The sequence below is a fragment of the Sinocyclocheilus anshuiensis genome, unplaced genomic scaffold, assembly GCF_001515605.1.
Source record: "Sinocyclocheilus anshuiensis isolate Anshui unplaced genomic scaffold, SAMN03320099.WGS_v1.1 scaffold962, whole genome shotgun sequence".
Taxonomy (NCBI): Eukaryota; Metazoa; Chordata; class Actinopteri; order Cypriniformes; family Cyprinidae; genus Sinocyclocheilus; species Sinocyclocheilus anshuiensis.
Window position 1 is genome coordinate 121,764 of NW_015537985.1, and position 19,961 is coordinate 141,724.

The following is a 19,961-nucleotide window of genomic DNA, read 5'->3' on the forward strand; positions in this document are numbered from 1 at the left end:
TTTTTTATCACCATGTTGTTCCAGCAAATACCAGCAGGGGCTAAAGGGAACAAGATAACCAAACTGATATCTTGTTTAAAATTCCTGTGTAAACATTCTCTTCACATGTACTGATGAATGCACTTTACCTGCATATTGCAGGATTGTTTTGGGGTTTAAAATAGTTATACTGAAACAGTTAATGCTGGTCCGAAATGATTTGGAATTTTTATCTGGTTGTTCCTTTATTGAACTCCAGAAGGATACCTAAAAGCAGAGACCAGCAGGAGCTACTCACAGCCAGGAACAGTACAAGGTTTGTTAAACTTTTATTCTTATCATTATTTCTTCGCGTGTTCAGAACTAACAGTATCTGTGTTGTCACTGATTACTCATGATATGTTCGCTTTAAACTGTGACTGACCCAGAATAACACTTTGCTAAGTCACCACTACTGGGTACAAATCTTGTAGCCTATTCCACTTCAGAAAACCTGGTATAAACTTACTGTTAAAATGTAAAGAAAAAAGGTAACATTTTATAATAAGGTTTTGTTAACATTAGTTATTATCTAACAATGAGAAATATATTTGTTACAGTATTTATTCATATTTGTTAAAGTAAACTAATAATAAAAATATAACTGTTCATTGTTAGTTTTTAAGTTAGCTCAGGTCTAATAAATAATAGGCTATTAACAGATACAACTTTTTAATATGTGACCCTGGACCACAAAACCAGTCTTAAGTCGCTGGGGTATATTTGTAACAATAGCCAAAAATGCATTGTATGGGTCAAAATGATTGATTTTTCTTTTATGCATAAAATCATTAGGATATTATGTAAAGATCGTGTTCCATGAAGATATTTTGTAAATTTCCTACTGTAAATATATCAACGTAATTTATGATTAGTAATATGCATTGCTAAAAACTTCATTTGGACAACTTTAAAGGCGATTTTCTCAATATTTTGATTTTTTTGCACCCTCAGATTCCAGACCTTCAAATAGTTGTATCTCGGCCAAATATTGTCCTATCCTAACAAACCATACATCAATGGAAAGCTTATTTATTCAGCTTTCATATGATGTATAAATCTCAATTTCGAACAATTGACCCTTATGGCTGGTTTTGTGGGCAGGGTCACATATATTAGTAAATGTTGAAATGAACATTAACTAAGATTAAGAAATGCTTTAAAATTATTTTTAATTGTTAGTTCATGTTAAGTAATGTAATATTAACAAATGAAAAGAGTGAAGAGTTAGGCTACAATAAAAATATGGGTGTGATTTCTGATATGGCAAATATTTTTATTCACTTCCTTTTTTTGTATAATAGGCTACTACTGAACTGAAAGCCTTAACTTCCAATTTAAAAGGTGTACAATTATACTTTATTTATAAAGGAATGAGAATTGGTTAATGAACAGTTAATGGTAACATGTAAACACAAACAATAACAGGAAATTTAAAAAAAGTCCCCAACACAACAACGTAATGTTACAATATGGTTGTAAAACTGCAATGTATCTGTCGTGTGCTTTGAGTTTGTGTTTACATCGTTTATACAGCCCCTCAAGTGTCCGGAGGGAGGCGGATCCAAGCATCTCCTCTCACTAGGAGGAGAAGTCAGACATTACCCTTAACACGCTCGCGGAGTAACTGTCGCGCGGGAAACAAAGGCTCGGCTGCTGTGAAGTCAACAGTCGCGCTCTCCATCCTAAAGCCATGTGAGTCTGCTGCTGCTGCTGCTGCAAAGGGAAGCCAGAACACATTCACCGTCGGGTTGAGCGCCGCTCCTCGGAAAACAGAGACCACACGTCCCCGCCAAGAGCTGAATTTGCAACCCGAGAGAGTCACCAAATTAATGCCCATCATTAGAAAGTAGTAGCCCAGTCATATTGATCGCCTATATCGTTTACGCCTCCGAGCGGGGGGTTGTTTTCTTCTGAACGGGCGCGAGAGAAACATTCGCTATCAAAAGGGAACGGTCTGACCATTGAGTAAGTATTCATTTCAGAATAATTGTTATTTTCCTGCGGGTTTTATTGTCTTTCGTTTCCTGACATCTCTGTTGTGTTGTTATGCTTTAGTCTTGGCATTGCGATGGCGCTTTAAATCGTCTTGAATACATTTCAACAACCGATTGCAATGTAACAATGCGAGATAAGTTACATTTTCCTTTTCGCAGGGAGTACAGATGGGTTAATAAGCGATTTAAAGGTTATGTCTTTCATCATATGTTTACATAAATTGCAGCATTAGTATCTTCTGTAATGGCCCAATAACACGCTGGTGCGTTTTGCAGCGCATCCCCGTGGTACGTGCTCGGGTGTGGGAGAACCACATCTAGTAATATACTGATGAAACTGGGCGGGATGATCCAATATGGCCGTGTGGACCTGGATTTAGCAGCATATGATGTAAAATATTTTCGTATTCATTTGGATTTCAGCCATTTAACCGTTCAAATGTGAAATAATTTCCCCGCGCGTGGAATCATATACGCTTCACGTCTGACAGGATTCTGACGCGTTTTATTGTATATTAAGTAAAATAGTTAATCTTTAATAGTTGTGAAATGCGTCGTTTTGTGTGGAGAATAACAAGACGCACATGAAGGGGGAATTGGACGGTGATGTCAACCCTGGTACAAATCCAATGCTAAAGCTTTGTCAGTCAAGTTTACGCTCCTATGAACATTTGAGGCACTGGTCATTGGACCCACCAAAGCAGGTTGATGAAAAAAAAAATCAGTGAGGTTCTTGTGAAATTAGGATTGGTGCTCTAGAAGTTACAGTGCATTATTATGAGTTGTGCAAATGTTATAGCCTATTGGGTATGACAAGAGTTCATGAAGAAGAACCAACTCTTTGGAAGGATTTCTTAATTTAATTTAGCTTTAGAATAAGAGAATTAGATACCCTTGGGAATTTCTTATGGGTATGTAGAATAGTTTAATTTATAATTAAAACAAGGCCTGTGGTTAATAATACTTGAAAGGTCTTTCACATTTTTGTTTAAGCAATACGATGTGAGAGGTATTGATAAAGGATCTCTCAAAACGTACACTTACTACGAATTAAAAATATTAAAGGCACAATATGTAAGATTGTTTTGTATTAAAATATCCAAAAACCACTAGAACAGTGTTATATATTTTGCTGACGTGTGTAATTACATTATCCCAAATGTTTTGAAGAATGTTTAAATCCAAAGAAATAAGCAATTTTAACTAGTGACACGGACCGTGTCCATAGTGTCATTGTGTCGCCTGCCAATGACGTCATAACCCCTCGATTTTCCTCGGTTTTGTTTTGTAGAAAACATGGAAACACCAAAGATGCTTTAATATGTTGTGCGTTTTAATAGACTGGTGACGACCGCACAGAGTAGCATTATAACAGAACTTTCAAATGTATCTAGTATGATAAAACAGCACTGCTTTTTTCCCCACATACTCACGACCGGAAGGAGCAGAAGCGGTCGACTGTGGCATAATAAAAGTTCCGCTGCTTTCGAGCCGTTTGTCACGCTCGTTCAGTGGCCTCGTTTCGCTTCGACGGCTTTCAGCCTCACCCTGCTTCATACCACGACATTAATAAATCATTAGCTCATCCATGAACATGATTTCTGCCCGAGTCCCATTGGATTGCATCGGCTGTGGGGATGAAGAGGACAACTCCCATGATTCCACACTCAGTCACGGCGTCATAAAACTACGCCTTTGTTTCTTTGTTTATTTTGAGAATACCCTCTCTGTTTTCTAATTAATCGTTACAGATTTTGTGAACAATTCGTTGATGCATGTTTCATTAAATGTTTTTTATTTTTTTACCTTGTAATATTTAATGAAAAATTTTAAATGCCATAACTGGTAAACAACAAATTTATCTCTGGTGACATGCAGGAATTCTCCAATCATTTCGTCCACTTAAACCCCGCCACTGCAAGCTCGCGTTCAATCGCCAAGTCCAGCCTTAATCCATTATACTTGGATGTATGTCACAATATGAACGAAATGATTTGTCGCTTCTTCCGTTTCATTTCACAGATATTCATTAAACATTGTTTTATTCATTCATTAACATTGTTCTAAGTGCCATGCTTCCCCTATGAGATATAGTGTAGTCCCTGTGACATACCATCATTTTAGTATGCAACAACAATGATGATCCACTATGCTGACTGTGCAGTGATGTGATGAACAGGTGTTTTACATACAGCTGTCACTATATTTCTGTAGCCTGTAGTATTCCACAATATAAGCCAGGACTGCAGCTACAGTATCCATTTTATAATGTAAACAGCATAAATTGCACGTAGTCATTAATAACTGTCAAGCTGCTGTGTGAGAATATGCTATTAATAGCTACTAAAACTTGTTCACAAATTTTAGACCAACATTTTTTTAAATGTTTCAGTGACCAAGCTTCCAATAAGGACTCAAAAAATATCTATGCCATTTTTTCAACACAGCAACCCTTATCTGCCAGGGTCCCCAGCTCACGTTCCTTGCTGAGAAGCTTTTACTGTATACTACTACGTAAATAAATTCTAATTAATTTAGATTTTTTAAAATTAGTATTAAATTTAAGAATTCCCCATCAGTGTATACATTACTCAGTGGCATGAGTGCATTTATATGTTTTACATTGCTGCTTAAATATGACGTCTGGTATTATGCAATTAGTTATGTGGTCACATGGGGTCTGTCACTTGATGGGTGTAGCCATCCAGCAGCAAGGACTCTTGACAGCTGCCATGATTTGACACAGTTAAAACTGAACAGCTCTGGACTGTCACTGATATTTTAACCTTTCACCTATATCTCTTCCTTTCTCTATCAGAACTCTGTAGCAGATAATAGCCCGTAACAGACTCTCCTCATTTACTCAAGCCCTTCCTGCTCATTCCAGTTCTTATGAAAATATCTTTATGACTGCTACAAAACACAAGTGCACACTTAATGACTTTTTTTTCCACAAATGGCCAATTTAGAGGAGACTTTTCACCACAGCTAATGTCCATTTAAATATTTTGGATGAAGTGGTTATGGACTACGTTTTCTTAGGGTGGAAAATCCACTTGAATTTTATGAATTGTAAGACAGTCATCTCTAAAAACCAGAAGGTTCCAGCAAGATAAACTATTGAAGTGTAACAGCTATAAAAAGGTGACCTACATTCTATATGTTTGAAATCTATATGCACTCATGGTCTAACAGTTTTAGAAGGTTAGTATTAGGGATGCACCGAATGTTCGGCAACTGAAATTATTCAGCCGAAAATAAAAAAAATTAAAAAAAATACATGCCTGATTCAAGAAGGGGTCTGATGGCCAAAAATTATTCTTTTACTAACTTATTAATTTTAAGTTAAATTGTGCTTTGTTGGTATAGTGTCTGCTAGAATGTTAAAAATGTTCAGTGTTAAATATTTTTAAATTGTTGTTTTGTAATTGATTTTGTTAAATATTTTTAAATAGTTGTTTTGTAATTTATTTCTTTTCTTTGAAAAGCAAGACAAAACAGTAAAAAGCACATTTTGGCTTTTTAATTTATGCAATGGTGAAAAAACAATTGGCAAAATACATGGGGAAAAAAACATGAAAAACCGTGTTCGGTATTCGGACTTCGGCCCAGTGTTTAATTTTGTTCGGTTTCGGCTTCGGCCAAGAATTTTCATTTCGGTGCATCCCTAGTTAGTATCCTCCCTTCCTTTTCTTCTCCCCATGGTTGGTTGGGCCCTGGCTCATGGCATGTCTCAGAAAAAAGGGAGTGCTTGAAACTGTTGGTACCGTCCTTTACTAGTCAGGCTGGACCTTCTCAAAATCCTCATGTTGAAGTTTCTCAAGTCTCCCTCCCACATTCCTTGCAATCAAATAGCACTTAGTATGTAACTCTGTTTGTGTTCATGACTTAGTTGGGTCGGCCTTTTTAGCTCTTACAGGATACGTTTTGATTTCTTGAACGTGCATATTTTGTAAGTGTCAAATGTCCACTAATTTGTTTCTCAACCACCACCAGAAAGTTTCTAAGATTAGTCTGGATTATTTTCTTAAAGTTCTCTACAGAAACACTACAAATTAACTGATTGAACATCTGCAGTTTGCAGTAACAAGAATCCCTTCAGATGGCATGAATTGCTTAATGTAGCGGGCTTAAAATTGAGTTATATATCCTACAAGCCATTAAAATCTACCAAGAAAAGACTCTCAGGAAAGGTTTACATCACCATAAAGATGGGCCTGCTTTGTTGTAACTGTCATTGGCTACGTTTACATGCACAATTTTTGGATCAATCAGACTGAATTAATTCCAATTGATGAATCTGAATGTAGTGTTTACATGAACGCTAAATAAAGTGATCGGGTTGATGTGCGTTTATATGTCACAAGCTTCAAATCGGAACACTGCACAAATATAGAGTTTCTCACTGTTTGCACATAATAACCACTCTCCTACACGGTTTCTTTATTTGTTTTAACAGCAGAATTAATATTTATCCATATTATGGATCATAATATGTGAAGTATATATGAAAATCAATTTATGGATAAATATACATATAAACCGCTGTGCCGTGCTGGTCATATTTATCACGCAGTAAAAATGGCCCTCTCTGCGCCCAAAACGGGTTGCCTGTGGATGAGAATCCAAAACAAGGACTGGTGGGAGGTTGTCCTGCTCCACTTCACAGTTGCCGAGTGAAAGGAGAGTTTTATAATGACAGGACACGCATTTATACAACACTTTATTCAAAAGGAAGATCCGTTCATTCCGTGCGTCATACGTCATTGGTTGCATGTAAACGTAGCAATTGTACTTTGTAATTGGGATCCAATGCATAAATAGGACCTGACATTTTTGTCACACCAAAGTTTATTCCATATACACAAAAAGAAGCCTTTGGTTGATGTTGTGGCATGTTTTTTCATAAATTCGATTCTCTCTATAGAAATCTAGCCATGATTATCTATTGGCTGCTCTTTGTCACTTTTGGCATTTTAAACACTTTTGTTGGCCAGAGAGTGAACCAGTGAAAAGGTCACAGCATGGCTTCAGTGTGTTGCCCAGCAGTGGACTAGAGAGGGGAAACAAGCTGTAAGATAAGTGCACCCACACTGGAGACTTCACAGATTGGATAAAGCTGGCCAGTGCTGTGTTTTTCCTGGACTCCCAAGTGCTTTTCCAATGCTGTCAATGAGATGTGGCGAAAGGAAATGGCTGCATGGTGTTGAAACTTTTCAAAGAGTTTCTCCTCATTCCTCCATTCCTAAACCACTGATGCAGTGTTGTACTAATTTGCATAGAGTTTTAGAGCTAGTGAAATTTATTGCAGATTAGTTGAATAAACCCAACTAAACAACGCTTTCAGCACTACAAATTGGTTTTGTGAGCGCAATCTTTATTTTTATTATACAGTATTTTTATTTAATATTTTATATATAGTCAAAAATGTCTGGGAAAAAACATGGAAATTCATTGTATACATTGTATTCCACACACACACACATATGTTTGAGCAAATGGTTATTGCGTGTTTTGTCAACTGTTATCCCTGCTGCTCATCGCTTTTGTTACCGTCCATGTTGCTTCACTTTTCATGAGTGGGCTTACTCAATGAATCATCCTCGGCGTGATCTCAAGTGCTGCATTTGTGACTATCTACACTAGTGGTTTACAATGCAGGTGTTAATGCAACATTGAGTGTTTTTACACCGAGGAGTGGGTCTGGGGTGAATTTGAGTTCAACAGTTATTCCATCGGTCAACAGTTAATACTTTGTACAGAAGTAAATCAGTTAAGCTATTGCTTAGATTTTATCTTGCATGATCAGTTCCATTGTGAGTGATACTTTAGGTCTAAAATCAGAGAGAGATAACATATCGACAAACATTCCCTGTGAGGGAGTGAACATGTGACTGGCTTTGCTCGGGTGGGCCATTGAGATCACCAATCAGCTGAATGACTCTCCCCTGCAGCCATTTCCAGGAGAGAAAGCTCTTTTTCTGTGGACCAGCGCAGAAGCCTGCAGTAAAACAGGCTTTGACAAAAGACATCATTGTGCCAGGTTAATCATGGCTATCCACTACCCATGTTCCCATTCCATGGTTGACCTCTTTTTTTATCCGTGTGTCCCTTTTCCTTTGATATTTTTTGTAAGTTTCCTCAATCCATGCATTGTATGTTTTGACGCCTCCTCACAGGATGCTCATCAATGTAGCCAACAAATAATCACAAATGGAGGGTCTTGTTTGGACTGCTTGTATTGATATTACCCTGGCTTGACTTTTCTGACATATTATACATGCAAAGAGGAGTTTTGGTTTCTCTTTTACAGTATTCATACCCATATCAAAGTCCTACAGAACTATTGGAGTCAGCAACGTTGGTCTTCCTTTGGCTTTGAGCTTTATGTTGGAGCTCTGGAATCAATTTAGTGAGGAATGCAAAGGACTGTTAACAGTCTTGAAATTTGCATGCCATTCATAACTTCTCCTTTTATCACTGTTGGACTGGTGTTTTCCGCTGCTGTGAAAAAGATTTGCAATATATATCGGTTAAATATCTGGAGCTTGATTTCTGAGAAGTGAAAAAGAGCTGCCCACTTCTTTTATCGATTCTCATCTACATGTTTTCCCAGTGCAAAACACTCTTGACAGGTTAGCCTCATATTTTACTGGAGCAAAGCATGCGGAGACATAAAACAGGGTCCATCTATAATACATAGTGAAAGTGTACCAGACATTAGTTCAGATTTGCAGGTATAGCAGCGTACAAGGTCTTCAAAATGAAATGAACTGTGTGTCTAAAGATCAGGCAGGGATCTGGCCATGCATTATTAAGCAAAAAAAATACACTGAATGTTATATTTTCAGGTAAATGAAAAGTGATCCTTATTACTCCATTAGCTGTTTAAACAAAAATGTAATTTCACTGCTTTTTTGCAGGATGTCGGAGGCTTTGTCACAGCAAGAGAGACTTCGGACCATTGCTGTAAGTAAATAATTACACTATTTCTAATTTATTTATATAACTATGCTACAAAACGAACTAATCAAAAGTAACTGATAATAAAAAATAATGAATTCCATTATCGATTAGTCAGGTCTGTGTGCCGTGCACAGAGGAGCTTCATCAGACATCACTTTACAGTAGTGAAAGACATATTTCTATCTGGAAAATGCATTTAAAAAATCACAGACCTGCTGTGGGAAAAGTACACAACCCAGGTTGTAGTAAGCATGGAATAGCATGTTTTTTTCCAAATACCTTTCAAAAATTTGGAGTCCAAACATTTTTTTTTCTTTTTTTTTTATTATTATTATTAATTTATTTTATTTTTGAAAGAAATTAATTTGTTTAATCTTCAAGGATGCATTATTTAGTAAAGACATTTTTAATGTTATAAAAGATTTCTGTTTCAAGCAAGTGTTGTTCGTTTGAGCTTCCTATTCATCAAATAATCTTGAAATTCAGTTTTGCCATCACAAGAATACATTTTAAAATGTATTGAAATTGAAAACGGTTATTTTGAATTGTTATAATATTTCACAATATTTCTGTTTTATTATATTTTTGATCACATAAATGCATACGAGCATAAGAGATTGTTTCAAAAACATAAAAAATCTTACCAACCCCAAACATGTGAACAATAGTGCATACCGAAAATAAAATGAATCTTTTTATATGATTAATTGAAGAAATACGCAACTTGGTTGTTATATTGCTATATACTAATCACGCAGAACCAGAATGAGGACAGATGTCAGGATACAGATCAGAAGCACAGAAGGCCTAAGTGATGTTAGTCTTATGAGGCATTATGCTCCTACAGTATGTCAGTGACTGTCTATAATGGGTAATGTATGCCCAACCATCAGCACTAATGCACTTCTGTGTGTTTAATTATTGATGGAGCTTAGCATTGTTTTGTGAACAACTAGAATAATGTTGCCTTTAACTGCTCCCGTTTATCCGTCTTCTGAGAAGTGGAGACTTCCTGGATGAATGTACATGGTCAAGAGTTTTATTGGGAGTTGTGTGTTGCAGTTTAATGAAACTCTGGCTAATATGTTCACACAGGAGCAGAATATGGCTGTCGGTCCAGTTCAAGTGCTAAATACAGCTTTATGTCATTGGAAGGTTTTAGATCCAGTCACTTTCTTACGTCTTTTATCAGATTTTGTGACCTGGGCGTCACCCAAATGCTGGATTATACATTCAGTTAAAAAATATATATTTTAAAGCCACTGTTAGTTAATTAAGATTAGGGTTGGGTACCGTTCACATTTTAACCGGTACGGTACCGGTATCGGTACCTGAATTTCGGTGAATTTCCTTTTTTCGGTACTTTACTCTCTGTGTACTTACAAAAACATTTATTTCAGTGGAAAAATAAGTCAAAAAGTCTAAATTTCTACATTTTGAACAATAGGGCCCTACAAACTATTGTAGGGCCGCCGCCCCCCCCCATTTTTTTTGAAAATCAAATGAAGGCATTAAACATTTATTTTAAATCAAATGAAAATTAAATCCTTTTATTTTTTGCCAAACAAACTGAAGTTTACTGTTGAAATTAATACATGGAAGAAATATTGTGTGAATATTCTTTTAAAACATTTTTTAATAGGCTAATAATTGTATTATTTCTTTCTACAATTAAGTGATTAATATGGTTGTAATATTAATTTTTATAATTTAATTGTTTTATTTAAATTTGATAGAAAATGGAATATTTAAAGATGTACAAGTTTTTGTGTTCATGCCGTCATATAGTGAGACACAGAGGCAGGAAATCACCGCGAGCGTCACGCGTGCTTCAGTTTGTGTAGTAAACAAAACCGCGTTTCCGCCATTCATGCATACAGAGGCAAGCAGAACATGCAGGATTCATATTTAAACCGTCTTTTTGCATTTTAATATTCACAGACACCAGTTCATATCGCGATTCGAATTAAGTGGCAGTGGCTACTTTTGATTTATTCATCCACAATTGACGAATTCCGTGGCATTCCGCACTATAGAGTAAATTACGTTTTTATGAATGGACTCCGCGATCCCGTCTGCGTTTTCGCAGAAACCATATGGCCCTAGAAATGTAACCACACTTCAGAACATTTCGGCTTGCCCTGCGTGTTGTTTGAACGAGTTGCAGGGGTGACATCACGTCACAGGGTCTCTCTTTCTCTCTCTGTAGCGTATGCGCTCAGATGCGTTCTCAGGTACCGAAATTTGGCACCGATTGATTTAACGTGAATCGGTACTCGGTAGTACCGACGCAATTCGGTCGGTACACTTAAAAGTACCGAGTTCGGTACCCAACCCTAATTAAGATTTTACTGATGAACTAACACCTCAATTGGACTTGTTTATTGAATAATGTTTCGATTGGAACTTTCCGGGGTTATGGAAGTCAGCATCTTTGATATTTACTTCAGTCACTGTCACTATGGTTATTTACCATACCAAGGTGTTATTTACAGCTACTGTGGAAATAGAAAAGGCTCTTGACTTTAGTTATTTGTTCATACAGATTTTATTAAATTCTCTCCTGTAAGCTGTTGCATGAGCAGAACAATTCAACGCACCTGTTATTAAATATGTAATAAATATAATGTTCATATTTTAATAAATGTAGTCAAATACTGACTGAATCTAACTACTAACTGAAAAAAAATTATGTATATATATAAATTTTATTTCAGCTAGTTGCTGAGGGAATATTTCTCATTTTCGCTTAGGTTAACTTTATGTACTAAAATAACTAAAACTGAAATAAAGTTCATAAAAACTGTATAGACACAATAGAAATCAATTAAACAAAACAAAATTACTAAAACTTGAAGTAAAATTTAATTGAAAATATAACAATTAAAAATATGAATAAATATGAATAAAACTATAATACTATCTTGTGACAATCAACACAGATTGTCAATAGTATCCAATAATAATGAATTCTTACCATTAGGGATGGGTATCGTTAAGGTTTTAACGTTATTACTACTCTTACCGATACTGCTTATCGATTCGGTACTTTAACGGTATTCTTATCGGTACTTTTTGTTTTTATATTTATATATATATATATATATATGACAAATTAAGAGCTGAATTAGCATTGCTTTATATTCTGAAATGTAAAATAAATATTTAATGAAATGAATATCCCGGGACCGATTAAATACCGGGTTTCGGTACCCATCCCTACTTACCATTTCTTTAACTAAATCAGTTTTGAGATTTTCTGAGATTTGCACAGAGGTTATTTGATTTTGTGAAGTGGGAAGTTCAGTATCTTTTAACAGAGTTTAATATTTTGTCTTTCAGGAGAAGAGAAAGAGAGAGGCTGAGATTGAGAACAAAAGAAGACAACTTGAGGATGACCGCAGACAACTCCAGCATCTCAAGGTACCATGACATATGTGATAGAGAGACCTTAAAGTTGTCTTCCATCACTGTTTTTACTGTGTTTTTATTGTTTTTGGTTCATTATTGTAATATTTACGGCAGGGTTTGCTCCTATGTATTTCCTGATCTAGCTGAGTGGGTGTGGCAATAAGAGGTGAAAACTTGAGGGAAAGCGCTCATTTTAGCTAATTTATGGAAATGTTTGTGCAAATATGTTTTGATTCATCCATCCTCTTTTTAATGGCATTAACTATTTATCTACTTAACTCTTGTTCCTAATTCTCATGTATAAATCATATTGTGAGACAAGAGTTTATTTTATAAAAACATGGTATGTTCAAATGAGTAAGAAGTGGAAAAATGTGTATTTAAGATGGCCGTCACTAGTAGTAAAGGAGAGGTGGATGGAAGAGCTTGTGAACGAGATTATTGTGGTGCTGTGTAAGAATGTAAAACTCCAGCCTCAATGTTGTGGAGGGGAGTTGGTACTGTTTTAAGTACTTTAAGCTTAAACATATTTATTTGCACATTTTGCACATCTGCTCGAAATAAACACCCTTTTTGGACGCCAACTTTGCTCCAGTGATTTTGATCCTCCTTGTGACTACTCGGGTTGTTATCACAGCATAACAGCTAATAGGTTGTGGATATGTTTTAAAAAGCTGAGCAGGTGTTTGCCGTTGTCATCATTCAGACGGCTGTCAGAGGTTAAGAGTCAGAGTGCTGTGGCGTCTCTTCCTTATGTAATTTACTGTCTGTCTGGTCCCACACTTCAAATTTCTTTTTAAAGCCCTAGTGTTGAAATTCATAATGTGAGAATGATTTTTCGGGATTTAGAAGTTGCTGAAAGGAGCGGGGGAAGTTTTAGCAGCAGTTTCCTGTTTGAGGGGACAAGGGAAAAAATCTGTATCCTCCCTTTAAGTTCTGCTTTGTTATAGAAAGTCAGGCCGTCTCGCAAATTTTCGGTTTTAAAAAGCTCATGTACAATCATGTGTTTTAAGTGTTTTAACAAATAATAATAATATTAAACACAGAAGCTTTAAAGTTTATAAATGTAACTTTTCGGACTTTTCTTAACAGATCAGAATCTAACTTTTCACATACATACTCATGAATATTTAATGGTCATAAATATTTTAAATGTGTGCAATAATAAATTATAATTGCATTATTTGACAGCAGCCAAACAATCAGGAGGTTATATAAACAGTTCATTAATGAACTATATATATGGCATTCTTTTTTATGATCTCTGAATGCCTGCATACATTATTACCACAGTTATTTTCATAATTCAGCCAAAATATGAAAACTGTTAAATTTATGCAAATCCTAACGATCCCAAGTCTGCTGCAGAGGATCCATGGTCAAAAATAGCTTGCCTGCGTGCCTATCCTCATCTCCCAAGTATCCGGCAAGGCGATTGTTTCCCTTTTGTTATCTGTCACAACGTGATATTTTTTGGTTGTTAGTTTTATACCTGCCATTGTTTTTTGTGCATAAGGGATTTTGCTCAATAGGGAACAATGGAGCAGGCCTTAGTTTCCTATCGAGCGAGACTCAGATCCGTTGTCCTCCCCTCTGTGCTGGGATTGTATTGCATTGCGTGTGCATGTGGATGGGTGTGAACATGTGGTGATGTCAGCATATCTGTCACCATGCCAGAATTTGGGGTCACAAAGCCAAAACAGAGGGAGGGGGCTGAGAGATGAGAAAGAGAGCAGGAGAGGATCATTTTGGACTGTTTCGAACGTGGACACTTAAGTCACAAAATATTATACAAAATGGAGTAACTTGTTGCTAATTGTATGTGAAGGATTACGTCTGATACTGACCCAGTTTCATAAGAATAGGGAGTAGGTAAGAAGGCAAAATTTAAGATCTCATGTTGAAGATTGTTTTTCCATTTGGTCATTTTCAGACTGCACACAAAAATGTGACTGTGCTTTTTCCATTAATGACTCTTTTTGACATTCTGTGAATCAATTTCTTTCTTGTAATGATGGGATTTTTTGTCCATTCAGTAGTATATTTTAGTTAATTTTCCCTTTAAAATACTAATTGCACACACACTTTCTTAGCAAGGAAAGAAATTTCTTGAGTATAGTGGTGATAAAACTATTAAGAGTGGACTTGCTATAGAGAGCACTGGGACTTTTCCCAGTGGGCTGCTTGAAGAGAAGAAGTTCCAACATCCTCAGACTGGCCCATTTACAATGCAACGATGGATCCTGTGCTGCTTGTGTGGTTTACTATTACCGAATGCCTCTGCTGTCTTCATCTCTCTTTTTTTTAACCATACTATAGTCTAGCAGATGAGGTCTCTTGTTTGTCCATTGACTTTCTTCTTCATGCTTTGTTATATTTGTGGTCTTCACCTCACCTTTCCTCTCCTCCTTTCATCCCACTCTTAGTTTTTTCTTTCTTTTCATTTTCTTCTCTTGAGACCTGTCTGAATGAATGTTTCAGATGTCAGCCTTGCAGAGCTCAGACACCACTGTCTATACAGTAAAAACTTTAAGAATGAAAGAAGGAAGGAAAAAAGACATCAAACCTGAAATCAAGCATATTTAATTTTAGAAATTATAGTGACCCAATCCATTTTATTTATTAATTTATTCATTCTTTCTTTATTTTTTATTTATTTATTCTCAAATTATGTCATCACCTACAGCTCAGCCTCCTTTTTTGAGCAAGTTTTCAGCTCTTTGTGGAACAACAGGTGTTATCAAGAGCTCTGTGATGTTTCTCTTCTGTTTTGTCTTATGTTGGGTCTTCGGTTCACTGTTTGATGTTCAGCAGATGTTTGTTTTTATCTGCTGCAGGTTCAACAGCCTCTTCTGTCTCTGCTGCACTAGAATAGAAACAGCACTGATGGCAGCAGCAGTAGTTTGTAGTGCTAAACTAGTTTGCTTATGCTTATGCCATTAATCACTACTACTGTACTGTTTTGTTTACATTTTAAATTCGTCTCATAATGTGACAATTCTGAATTAAATGGGTCATTAACCCCTTTTCAGTTAGTAAACGTTATGATGGTTTTTTTATGGGCGGAGCTTAGGTGGAGGCAGAAAGATTCAGAGCCCTGACTACTTCACCAACGCTAGCTAGCAGGTTTTGTTTGCTTGTTTTTTAACAATAACAAACAATTTTATTTGAATATGTAATGTCACTCGCTGTCCGGGACTGCGATTGTTATTTGAAAATGTTAACTTTAATGGAAGGAACCAGATTGGTCGACTCGTACATACTCACTCAATGAATGGACGATCTGACAGGAGGGGCCTGACACACCTACCAGATAAAGTAAATAGAAACTGAGGGCATATCAATTTTTAGATGCATGTAACTATGTACTAACAGTGGCAATTGTAAGCAAATGCAACTACTTGAACACACACCTGACACATAAGATGGGCCTTCACTGTTCCCTCTCTCTACAATTGTAGAAAGTGAGACGACACCAACGGTTTCCTTTATGTTTAGTCTCTGGTCGTTAGTTAACTTGTTCCCCAATTTCTTATTAGGTGGGCATGCATGAGAAATCTTTAGATTCGTAACCAAACCATAATCCATAAAAGACAACAGTTTATTTAACCTTAACTGATATTGTGCGCTGCAAACACGAACATTTTTGATGATTGTTTCTGTCCAGTCCACTTGTTTTATTACATTTAACCACAGCTGTCGTTGTTTTTTTGTCTGGCAATGGCAGCGGGTATGTGATAAAATTTCAAATTGGAGCGTCTACTCCATCGATTCTGACACTCAAAGATGACATTTTAAGCTCCTTATGTAGCCGACTCTGGTTTGTATTGGCCGCCTCGTTATTCCTTTGTTTTGCCTCCAGCTAATAATGTGACGTAATTGTGACATCGGCACTATTCAGGGTCTATTCAGTGAAAAAGGCGGTCGTTCTTAGTTTTTTGTCTTTGTAGGGAGGTCTTTGTTTTTTATCATATGACAGGTGACTGGATGCAATGGGTTGAAATTCCAAATGACTCTAAAGTTATCCAGTATGCCAGGCTGCCTTGCATTGCTAATTGCAGTCCAGTGTCATCTCTAGTGCCACCTATGCTTGCACCCGAAATATCTTCCATCCCTTTGCCAGACACAGATGTCAGAATTCTCTTCAGTCTGTTTCTTAACAACATGGACTAGAAGCTCTGGCAGGAAGCCCTGTTTGAGCAGGTGCCTGTCAAAATCTTTCACTCTCCAGAAATGTGCATAGTGTGCATTAGCTGCCATGGAGAATGCCCTAAAGTGAAAAACTAATGGACAGCTAATGGTCATGTGCTACATAAACCTTAATGGTGCAGATTTGTTTACGTCAGCACAATGAATCAGACTGACATTATCTAATTTTTCAAGAGATAATTTTGTCAATATCATGCAATTACGGACCATGATATAACAGTTATATACTTTTACTCAGCAAGAATGCATTACATTGAACAAAAGTTACAGTAAAGACATTTATAATGTTACAAAATATTTCTATTTCAAATAAATGCTGTTCTTTTGAACTTTTTATTCATCAATAAAAGTAAGAAAAAAAAATGTATCACGGTTTCTACAAAAATGAGCAGCATATTAGATTGATTTCTGAAGGATCATGTGACACTGAAGACTGGAGTAATGATGCTGAAAATTCATCTTCGTAATCACATGAATAAATTACAATTTAAAATATATTTAAATAGAAAAACATTATTCTAAATTGTAATAAAATGACAATATTACTGTATAGTATTTGCAAGATGTTTTTGATGTTAGCTGCTGTTGAACTGAACTCCTCTAAAAAGAAATCTCTAAGCCCTATGGCCTGTTTTGACAGTCAAAGGCATTGAGAGAGCGATGGCTGTTGGACGGAGCGCCATCCAGTGGAGAGGACGAGGCACAGAAACAACTACAAGAGGATGAAGCCAAGACCAAACTACTGGAACAGACCATCCTCAGGTTAAGACCAGTCATTCAGTCATTTTATACCTTCCTTAGTCCCAGAACATTGCTCATGTTCACTTACCTTTTTTCATTAACAGACTAGAACAGGAGATTGATGAGCTTGAGCGTGGCGTGCCTTTGAATAAAGGAGAACATGTAAGCTATGAACTTTGCTCAGTCTGATTTTTAAGTATATTGTGCATGTCTGTTTAGTTTAGTGGAGGTTTTAATGCCAATAATAATAATAATGAATTTCTGTCATATGCCTTCTCTACTAGTCACCTGATGGCCCAGTGAAGGGTGAGTGTGAGAATATGCTGTATATTTTAATATTTGAGTTCTCCATCATCTCTGTTTTCACAAGCTATATAAATATAACAAAAAGGATTGACTTGTTATCAGTTTGTTTGCAGTTATGGTCTCTGTGTAATTTCACTGTTGTCATGTGAAAGAGCCAACGTTGGTATAAACAGTAGTGCAAGTTAAATGAGTCTCTTTCTCTGTCCCCAGCAGTTGAGAATGGCATACAGCAGCCCAGCCCTAACGCAGATCAGAATAGCAAGAAGCAGATCACAGGCATCGAGGCCAAACTGCAGTGCACCAACCCTGATGTAGCCATTGAGAATGCCAGCGCAGATCATCCCGTCACCATGGTGTTCATGGGCTACAAGAATGTAGAGGATGAGGCTGAGACCAAGAAGGCACTGGGCATAGAGGAGACAGTGAAAGCTGAATTTGTGGTCATTGAGGACGGCGAGAGCAAAGGCGGAAACGAAGGAGCCAAAGAGGACCAGGCCCCACCTAACGGCAGCGCCTCCAGTCCTGACAAATCTCAGGACGAGGCCAAGAAGGAGGAATCGAAAGAAGAAGGTAATTCAAAAGAAAAGCAGCCTTGCAAGTGCTGCACAGTCATGTGAGGGCGACCGCTCACCCTGAAGTTTAGACTCTGATGGAAAACTGACCCCCGACCATAACACAACAATGAATAAGTATACCCCGTATACTTATAATTAACTTTTGTTGTCTAGTATGTATTTCCTTTTTTTTTTCTATTAATATTTTTCTATATTTCTGTCTTGACATTTATATATCTATATATACATATATTTTCATTATGTAATCTTATGAAGTCCAGTATTTTGTTTGTTGAAGAACAGAAAAATGAGGACCACAACAGACTCAACATGGTTAAAAGAACATTTTTGTGGCCCTCATCCTTATTTTGTTTTAAGAAAAATAAGATGAACATTTCAATATATATGAAATAGCTATTTATCTCCCGTATACATTCGTGTTTCTAAGATATTACTTTATAACAGAAGACATGGCTATATTGATATTACAATATTATGCTTTTAATATATATTTTGAGCCTTTTGTTTTGTTTATTTTATTTTATTTTATTTATTTTTTTTGTTGCCAAATCATCTCAGACCACTGTGAACACTGTTACATGGAGTGTCGTCTTTGTCCACAATCATACATTCTGCTTTACACCTCGTAGTAGGCCAATATGTTTGTAAATATGATGCAATTATTTATGACTGTTCATGCTATGATAGTATACATGTAATCATGTTTTTATTAAAATAAGCTGCAGTGATTACCCTAGATCCCAGTCATAACCACAGCAGATATCTGTTTGAACAGTAAATCACTTTTTACAAGATACCCATTTTAAACCCTTTTAAATCACTTTTCTACATGAATGATAACATTGTTAGATATAACTGTAATCAATATTATTTTTTGAAAATTTAGTAACATTGCAATGCCTCATATTACACGTAGCCCATATTATTAAAAGCCATTCTTACAGTATGCAAAATATATCTTTATATCATTTGAAAAAAAAAAAAGAAATGTGTGAAATTGAGGGGTTTTGGTGTTAAATGGGTTGCTGTAAGTTGGTATGCCCTCAATTAAACAAAAGTCCAATATCCATGTTTCAATGTTCAGGCAGTTCATTCACAATGATGAATCATTCATTAGTGTTAGTTCAAGATAAACAGTCTGGGTCTAAAACATGTTTCTCATTCTGAGATCACAGCTTTGTAAGTGTAGTTTTGCCGTCTTTCTGATATTTCAATTTAATGAATTATTTCATTTTGTGTAAGACAGTATGTGTTGTGGATATCAAATAATGTCATGAGTTATCGGTGCTTTATTGGTATGGCCAATGCCTGTTATGGCCCAAGTGTTTAAATCAGGAACAATGACAATAAACAAAAAATTTTTGTTTACAGTAATGCATTGGTAATTCTTTGGTAATTACATTTTTACTCACCTGCAGTCAACAAAGTCTGACACAGTTACAAATGGCAGTCATTTGGAAAATGAATTGTTTTCATTTCCCTAGTGACAAAATTTTTGCATTCTGTATGTTTGATGATGATATTGTCTATTCTAGAGAAAGAGTTTCTGTGAACTCATTTAGTTCAATTTAGCCATTACTGTTATTGTTTCAGGTGTAATAACTTCAAAATCGATATCAAATTTGATTCATGATTGCAGAGTAGTCAACAGACAGATATCCTGTCAAAAAAACACATTTGAAAGGGACCCATGTGAGCCTCAAAAAACTTTCTAGTCTATGAAGGTTGCCATCTGCAG

At 36.2% G+C, this 19,961-nt stretch overlaps 1 protein-coding gene across 3 annotated transcripts; it reads left to right on the top strand.

The window, feature by feature from the left end:
- The first annotated feature begins 1,601 nt into the window (after window positions 1-1,601).
- Window positions 1,602-19,562, top strand: LOC107674018 (paralemmin-1-like). Of its 3 annotated transcripts, none has more exons than XM_016467894.1 (7): window positions 1,602-1,986; window positions 8,939-8,984; window positions 12,324-12,404; window positions 17,242-17,363; window positions 17,447-17,504; window positions 17,627-17,648; window positions 17,859-19,562. In XM_016467894.1, exons 2-7 carry the CDS (start codon window positions 8,940-8,942, stop codon window positions 18,263-18,265), a joined length of 735 nt encoding a protein of 244 aa, XP_016323380.1. In that variant the 5' UTR covers window positions 1,602-1,986; window position 8,939; the 3' UTR covers window positions 18,266-19,562. The 3 variants fall into 3 exon arrangements, with proteins under 3 accessions (XP_016323380.1, XP_016323370.1, XP_016323375.1); XM_016467884.1 differs by lacking the exon at window positions 1,602-1,986 and adding an exon at window positions 2,295-2,406; XM_016467889.1 differs by lacking the exon at window positions 1,602-1,986 and adding an exon at window positions 2,295-2,406 and having other exon boundaries at window positions 17,862-19,562.
- The last annotated feature ends 399 nt before the right edge of the window (window positions 19,563-19,961 follow it).